At 41.1% G+C, this 8,615-nt stretch overlaps 1 protein-coding gene across 6 annotated transcripts in view; it reads left to right on the forward strand.

Annotated features, from left to right (window-relative positions):
- The window catches only part of akap13 (A-kinase anchoring protein 13), a 53,048-nt gene extending 44,838 nt beyond the window's left edge, over positions 1-8,210 (forward strand). For 5 of the 6 annotated variants that reach the window (XM_018678560.2, XM_018678562.2, XM_018678564.2 and 2 more), the window contains 7 exons: positions 1,435-1,479; positions 1,681-1,731; positions 1,824-2,018; positions 2,153-2,434; positions 3,108-3,227; positions 3,344-3,564; positions 3,825-8,210. In XM_018678560.2, the coding sequence (XP_018534076.2) occupies positions 1,435-1,479; positions 1,681-1,731; positions 1,824-2,018; positions 2,153-2,434; positions 3,108-3,227; positions 3,344-3,511 (861 nt within the window). In that variant the 3' untranslated portion in view covers positions 3,512-3,564; positions 3,825-8,210. The remainder of the gene's footprint in view (positions 1-1,434; positions 1,480-1,680; positions 1,732-1,823; positions 2,019-2,152; positions 2,435-3,107; positions 3,228-3,343; positions 3,565-3,824) is intronic. The other variant, XM_018678563.2, reaches the window with a different exon arrangement.
- Positions 8,211-8,615: the final 405 nt, after the last annotated feature.

Consider the following 8,615-nt stretch of genomic DNA (forward strand, 5'->3'; position numbering starts at 1 on the left):
CTAAGGTCTTCAAGTGCAATTTCTTTTAGTACAGTCACAGCCAAAATACTAAACAAATCCTAAAAAAGCCATTAAAAACTTAAAATTGATTGGTCCCATAAAAAATACATAAGAAATTTTCAGTATTGGGTCATTTTGGTACCAGTGATCCACTAATGAAGGTCATGCTTTTTATTAAAAGACACATTTTTTGTTGTTGTGCTTTGTGTGTATATAAAGCCAGCCCATTTGAAAGTTCTTCAGAGACAAAAATGGCTAAAACAAGAACCTAATGCAGGAAACACACCTGAAGATACAGATTCTCAGCCAGGAAGGGTATTGGGCCCAAGCACACAAGAACTGGACAGCCAGGAATTGGAAGAAGATTCTGTGGTCAGATGAGTCCAGTTACCAGCTTTATCCTCCTCCTGATAATGTGAGGGTACACAGAAGGCCAGGCGAAGCATTATCTCCAGCATGCACAGTACCTACTGTCAAGCATGGTTGAGGCAGTATCATGGTTTGGGGATGCATGAGTACTGCTTGTGTTGGTCATCTCACTGTCTGTGATGGCACACTGAATTCTGCCAAGTATTGTGCCATTCTCGAAACCCATATGCTCCCTTCTGCATGTGCACTGTTCTGTTGAGGTCAAAACTGGATGTTTCAACAAGATAATGCCTCTTGCCACACATCCAGGGCCAGTAGAACTTGGCTGCAGGAGCACTGTATCCAGGTCTTAGAGTGGCCAGCTCAATCCCCGGACATGAGTCCCATTGAAAATCTGTGGTGGATTATCAAAATGTCTGTTTCAAAGCGTAAACCAAAGAATTTTGAAGAATTAAAAGCAGTAATTCAAGAAGAATGGACAAGTTTACCCCTCAACAGTGTGAAAGGCTTGTGGGGAACATGCCAGCCAGGATTAGATAGAGCTCTAATCCTGTGTGCTAATGGCAGGACTACTACATATTAATTTGATGATGTGATGGTTTATTTATTTTTTGTTTGGAGTTTTGAACACATTCTCTGTTATTTGTTGAATTTGATACCGACAGTGTTGAGAACTGACATATTGAAACTGTCAAGAAGTTTAGTTAGTTAGTTAGTTTTTCTTGTAAATAATAAACAAAAAAAATATAATTTGTATTTGTTTGTCTGTCTAATGTAGCCACACCTTTTGAAAAACAAAAAAGATTTTTCCAAATATTTCATGATAATATTTGAAGGGTGTCCACTGTAGTTTTGAAAGAACTAATCTTTTGCAGCATTTTGAAATTTGGTTTCTGGTTCATCAGAAAATTCAATATAGGAAAATCAAGTTTTTCACGCAGCTCTTCACACATCAGCTTTAACCATGAACACACTCTTTGCCAGAATTACATTACATTATAACAGCTGGATGTCAAATGGGCTTGAAATGTTGATACACATTGTGTGTGTGTGTTTGTGCCTCAGGGAGCCACTGCCAGCCTGCAGATGTTGCTGAAGAGGAACAATGAGGTTAGTGTGTGAGCTGCTTCTTTCTTTTTTCTTTATTTATAGAAATTAGGGCAGAAACATCTTTGTTTTTACCAAGAGATCAGTCTGTGACATAATGTTGTCATGAAATATATTCATCCACAGTGAGGTTAAACTTGGCTGCTGGGTAGTTGTGGAGTCTCTACTGAAAGCTCAGTGTCATTTAATGCTGTGTTTCTCCAGCAGGTCCAGCACAGTGTGACACATCTTCACGACCTGCTGATTTCACTGCAGGTACCAGAAATACATGTACAGTTCAGCAGATGTTATGTTTCCACTTTTCCTTTATTACAGCTCAGCTCAAACCATCTTTTCCTTGCCTTCAGGCTGTGGTGGTCCAGCAGGACTCATTCGTCGAGGACCAGCGGCAGGCCCTGAACGACCGGCTCACAGCCAACTCCTCCAGACACTCATCCTCTTCCTCACTCTCATCCTCGTCCTCCTCCCGCCCCTCCTCCCTCATTGAGCAGGAGAAACACAGGAGTTTGGAGAGACAGCGACAGGAGGCAGCCAGCCTGCAGGTACACTCTCTCTGCCTTCTTTTCACGCTATCATTCATGGCTGCACAGAGCCTCGTTCATTACATTTGTGTTATACAAATACAAAATATATCTTACACAGTGTAATATCTACACACCTCTGTGATTGTTCTCAGAAACAGCAGGCTGCACACCAAGAAGAAAAGAGGAGGAGAGAGAAGGAATGGGAGCTGAAGGAGAAAGGTCTGGCAGAGCGAGAGGAAAGGCTGAGGCAGGCGGAGGAAGAGACCAGGAGGAGGCAGCAGGAGCTGCTGGAAGAGAGAGAGATGCTGCAGAGGAAGAAAGAGGATTACCAGAGAGAGCTTGAGAGGCTGAGGGAAGCACAGAGGAGGCTGGAAAGAGACAAGGAGGCCCTGAGGAGAGACACTGAGAGACTGGAGGCCACGAGGAGAGATGAGGTCAGGTTGTGGGGGGATTTCCTCCTCATGCGGAGTCCACATGCAAACAGTCTGATGAAACTTTTAAAACCCAAACACTTTTAAACCAGGCTCAAAACATGGGGGAACGTTAGTCCAATGCTGTTCACTATATTATTTAGCAGCAGTGAGAGCAGAGATGCAGCTCCTCTCACCACCCCACCCCCCCGCTTTCTGGCTGACACTGTGTGGAGTTTTGCTCAGGTCTGGCTGAGCTCTGCAAACACTGTGTAGTACAAAGAGTCTCAGCTGTAATCTGTGTCACAGAAACAGCTAGCAGGAGTCAGTGTGTGCTCACCCACACTGGTATGAGAAGATGTCTAAGCAGCCAAAAACAGCCATGAGGGTGTACAAGTGAACTTTGCATAAACACAAGATAAACTGATGCTGAAAAAATACACCAAATGTGTTTATGTAGAGCAATAAATCAAACCATGTGGGATAGAGATAATTACCTTAAGATGGTGACTCCACAATCCAGTTAATGGAGAAATTATTTTGTAATACTGACATTGTAATCACCAAGTTCATCTCTGAGATGTGGCAACACACTGACACAACATAAGACAGACAGGCTGGAAACAAACCTCCAGGTGATTGACTGATTGATCGATTATGCTGTGACTTAATGTCCGTCATATCTCATTTTTTTCAGTTGGAGCATCTTGAGAGGTACAACCGAACTCCCTCCACCACCTCTGATGACTCTGTAAGGTTCCACAGCTCTGGGTCTCTGGATCTGGATTCAAAAGAAGCAGCAGAACAGCCAAAAGAGGTAAAAATGACAAGCGCAGAAGGAGAACAGGGAGGTGGTGTGTTTTTACAGCTGCATTTTGGTGGGCTTCTAATGAGTCTGACAACAACTACAAAAGTCTCCTATCTGTTCTACAGGTGGAGCTCTCATCCTCAGCACCAACCAAAGAACCATTCCTCCGCATCGGATCCAAGAGGATGGGCAAAAACTTCAACCCTTTCTCCTCATCCTCTAAGCCTCAGGGAGCAGAGAAGCCAGCAGGAGTCCCAGCTCCCCACCAGACTGCTGCAGCTGGCCAAACCTAAGGAGAAGAAAGACAAGAAGAAGAAGGGGAAAGGAGGGGAGCAGACGCAGACAGGTATAATCAACATGTGATGAACAGGTTGAATGCAAAATTTGTTGTATGTGACAGTTTCCCTTAAAAATAGCAGAAAATGTTTGAGTCATCTCTTATCTCTACTCGCTCGCTTTAAATCCACCCCTTCAGCACCTCTGTTAGATCTGGTTTGTTAAGTTGGTACAAAAACTGAAGGTTAAAAATGACGTTCTGCTGTTTTACAGGAAGTTATGTAGCAGAGTGTGGGTCAGATTGTTACATGCGTCTTTCTGTCTCCAAAGTTACAGTGATGTCAGATCCTCAAAACGATGGCGACATCTTCTTGTGCTGAGAATCTGAATGAGGCACATGTGAACTTCTGACCTCCCTGAGGAACCACACTACTGGCCAGTGCAGAAAACACTGACATCGTCCCAGTCTGACCCAGTCTGTCAGACAGACCGGACCATGGCTGGACCATCATAGTAGGAGCCAGCCAGATTCTCAGGATGACAGACTCACTGACCTGCATATATCCCAGGAAAACAAATGATGATCTCCTCCCAGAGGCACCAGGTGAGGTCATGGTGAGCGAGCAAAGAATACTTGCCCCACTCACACACACCACTTTCCATCAGCTGGAGATGTGATGGGAAGCCAAGGAGGATCAAAGAAGAGCAGTGTGATTTCCTCATTACTGCAAACTTTTTTCCCAGCTGTCAGTCAGAGATCATGTGTTAGACCACGTCACATGGTGCTTCAAGTCAAATCTTCTCTAGCCTTTAACCTGTTGTAAACTTTAGCTTTAGCTATTCATGTTAATGAATCAGCAAGAAGTTGTTGAGGTGCTGGTGACTCCTTTCGCTTCCACAGCCACAGGCTGTTCATCTGGAGGAACCGTTAATCTAGTGAGTGTTTTGTGTCCCTTCATCCACTTTAACTCTAGCTTTATCAATCAACCTGACAAACAAGACACAGGATGGAGGAAAAAAGCCCCTGGGCCCAGTGGTTCTTACAGTTAGACACCCCCACTATTTCTTTCTGTCCACACTGCCCTGAGGTCAGTGTGTGTGGTCAGTGTGTGCAACAAGGCCACAGAAACACAATCAGTCAATGACACATCATTCACCAGAGAGAGATGGATGAGTCCACAGAGACAGACTTGTCATCATGGTCCACTGAGTGCTCAGGACACCAGACAAGAGTGGGAATGTTCACCTAATACCTTAATCGTGCCTTAAGTATCTTATATAGTTCCTGTCTGGTGAATGTAATGACAGCGTGTGCTCAAAACAGATGTTTTAATACTGGCTATAGTTAAGATAATCATCTAGTCCATAGAAACTTTGTGGTCATCTCCTTCAATCATGAAATGTACCAGTCAGTATGTAAAACAAGATAAATCATCATTCAGTGTGACAATCATCACAGTGCAACTGTACTGCAGCACAACAGGATCAGGAAGGCAAAGGTTTTAACATGCACTTTATAGACATGAGAAAGTGATGCTTTATTTTAAAGCTCTGTCATTTCCTGAGAATTTAATAATAATTTCTTTCTTCTCTTCAGTAATTTGGTACTAATTATAGAGAAAATATGAATGTCCTGAAAGATAAGCTCTTTTTAAACCCAAGTGAATATTCATTTAATCCTGCAAACTTTATTCTCATTGAAGCATCTGTATGTATAGAGCCCCTGTGTCCTGAAAGGTCATATTTTTTATCTTGTGCTCAAATATGTATTCATCTGTCAGGACTTTGTGGGGTCTATACATATGCTATATGTTTGCTTGTAGCTACGGTTGAACTATTTTCATGATTTTTGCATGTCTATCAAATTGAACACAGCAGCAACTGTTTTCCTATAATTAGTATCAGATGATGTAGTTATTTAGAGGAAAAGTCCCAGTAAATGACTTGAAATCACAGAAGTGTAAAATAAAGCATTGTGTTAGTAGGGCTTCGTCAGAATTCAATATTACTGAATATAGACTTTTACTGGGTTTATATTGAGATGATATGATCGTATCATGTTGTTGTACAAAATATGTTTGTATTTATTTTTGTTTTATGCAGCTGAGAGCCTTTCTCTTCACTGCTCTGTGCATCAGTCTGACTGAGCTCAGCAGTTCTCGTCTCGGCCTTAGAAACATCAGCTACAACAATCAAATTTCCAGGTCCATTCTGGAGCTTTCAACCACACCATACAGTTCTCATCAGCAGATTGAGTTTACTCAGTCACCGTGGAACTGTAGATGTTTGGACGTGCTATGATCCCAAGCACCTAGTTTTACTGTAATTTTACCTGCAGTTGCCTCATTCAGATAAATGTTGATGTTGGAAAAAAGTGTTTTTATTAATATTGTGATGAATTCATTCATTATAGACAGGAAGACATTCAGTGACAGTTTGTAATACTGTCAGTTGTCAGATGGTGCCTGGTGCCTTATCTCAGTGAAAGAGACAAGCAGAATTTGCCCTTATTCTCATGAGTATATTTGATTATAGTACTTAAGTAAAACATCCTCTTGTTCTCTGATCCATTTCCAGTTGTCCTGTTACTTTTCTGTTACTCAACACTTCCTCCATCTCTTTCATATGAAAATCCTTCAGCAGTCCAGTGAGCAAAATCCTCCTCCCTTCTCCTGAGGGATTTTTATTTTTAAACAAATTAGAATCTATCTAAGAGAAAAGAGTATCACTGTTAAAAAGATAACCACGGAGTACTGAAGAAATACACATTGTATTGAATTTACTATGTTTGTCAGTATAGCACAATTACAGTTATAGTTTTTTTTATCCCATGTCTCCCCTGGCTATTATTTCACACCCAGCTGTTTTTTAGAAGATTTTACAGTATGTACCACAGCCAGGTTTCATCTAGAGTCAGACCTGTCGTGCTTTGGAAGGACAACTGAAGTGGAGACTGTACAGTAATACCAAATACCAAACCAAATATTGTGTGTTCTCTTGTCCTTGTCTCCTCTGCAGCCCTGCTGCTACTCATAACACACCAACACACAGTGGGTGCCCCAAGGCTCATATTCCTCCCCTCTCATCCAGCCACAGTAATAAGTCATAGCTTCAGATTTGCACCACATTGATTTTCTCCTCCTGTTCCCTGCAGAGGAGTCATTCATCAGAAGCTGTAATCCGAGGAATAATATTTCAGCCCACTGTGTCATTTCCCTCTTTTCTGCTGAGAGGAGCAGATTTGTGCTGAAAGTCTAAGCACAGGAGCTCATCTCTAATTCGCTAAGGCGCCTTCTTCCCCTGCTCTCACTCTTGACTGTAGTCTGTGATCACCAGGGATGTTTAGTCCTCCTCAGTCCTCCAGGATTCAGAAGCAAACACACAGAAGCTGCTTCCTCTGGACACTCACTCACATTTAAGAACATTCATAGCCACTTTCTGCAACAGCAGTAGTTCAGTATCGCACAGTCTTAACAGGACTGAAATGAGAGACATTAGTTATTACCATATACCTTCACTGTGCCTTAAAGTCTGTTCTGTAAATAAAACACCTGTGCTTTCTTTTGAATTAAAGAAAAACATCAGAAAGGGCAGAACTGATGATTGTTGATGATTGTTAATTCATGTAGTTCTTATCCTTCAACGCAACACTAGCTGTCCTCAGCTCTTAAACTACATATAGCAGCATCAGTCTCCGGTTCACAGGACACTGTCATTAGGAGGCTAAAGGAACATTTCTGTCAGATATTTGTTAATGTTTAAATTTCAGTGTCATTAGCAATTCAATGTAAAAATCACATAATATGCAAAAAAAAAACCCTAACCGTGATCTCAGTGGGGCTGAAATATAGATTTTTAATAGATTTTCAATCTATGAGCAGTGGATGAAGAACCCAAGAGAAATGTGGGTTTTCATGTCTGTCAGTGGGCTTCAGTTCAGTTCAGTTCAGTTACATCTCTTCTTGTCTTAAGGCACTTTACAGAGTAAGGTGAAGACCTTACATTACCATACAGAGACACCTAACAGTTCCCATCATGAGCAAGCACTTGGAGGCAATGGAGAGGAAAAAACAGCAGCTGTCTCTTGAACAGGCGGTCATTGGGTTTCTGTGGGTTTCAGTGTGTCTTTGAATCAGTGGAAATGAGTCCAGTTAGAGACTTTATATGCAGGGTGGTTTCGCCATATTTTTTCCCTTTACAGTTATGCAGTTTAGCGCACAGTCTGCAGCATTTGGATCCATGAAACAAAATAAGCTAAATCACGGAAGCAAATTATCTGAAGAGGAAGTAAAACCTGAAATCTTGACTTTTGCTCAGCATGCTGGAAGGCCCATCTCTTTTCTTCTCCCCTGTTGTTTCATTCAGTGTGCACTAGAGTTTTATTAAAACCATTCATAAGGAATTTTACAAAGTCACATTAGACCTTACAGTTTTGCACTGTATGTCAGAGCTTTCTGAAATGTATTTGTACTAAAAACAGAAGGTACAAAGTTACAAAGTTTATTTTTCTCATTATATGTACAAAGAAAAAAAAGGGCAAAGCAACAAATGTTGTAAATATGTTGTATGTACAAATTTGAACTTCCAAAGTATTGATGACTGTGGATTTTATTTAGTTGGATGATTGATTTGTTTTTTTAATAAATAATAAAGCTTTATTTATCTGTCCTCAACCTGTACAGTAATTTTCTCTCCTCAATAAATAACTAATAACTATGCTGTTTGTCATGTAATGCATGTTATGTGGTTATTTTCATGGTAACATTCCAAGTCATAAGTTATTACTTTATTATGACATCAGTACTCATGCCCAGATGGTTTATCGTAAATGGACTGCATTTATATAGTACTCTTCTAGTCATATCAACCACTCAAAGCGCTTAACATTCAACCACTCATACACACACTCACACACATTCATACAGCACTTGTTCTACATGTAAGTACAAATTTGCAGGGAAAATGTTCTGCATTTACACTTGTGTTTTTCCCTGATCGAGATACAGATCACATTTTAATACCAGGTGTAAATGGGGTATTTGTTAAGACCAGTGACTTGTGCCTGTCAATCAGAGGTGCACCAGATCAACCTACAAATGGCCATTCCTCCACCCTCCTCTC

The sequence above is a fragment of the Lates calcarifer genome, linkage group LG10 (genome assembly GCF_001640805.2).
Source record: "Lates calcarifer isolate ASB-BC8 linkage group LG10, TLL_Latcal_v3, whole genome shotgun sequence".
Lineage (NCBI taxonomy): Eukaryota > Metazoa > Chordata > Actinopteri > Centropomidae > Lates > Lates calcarifer.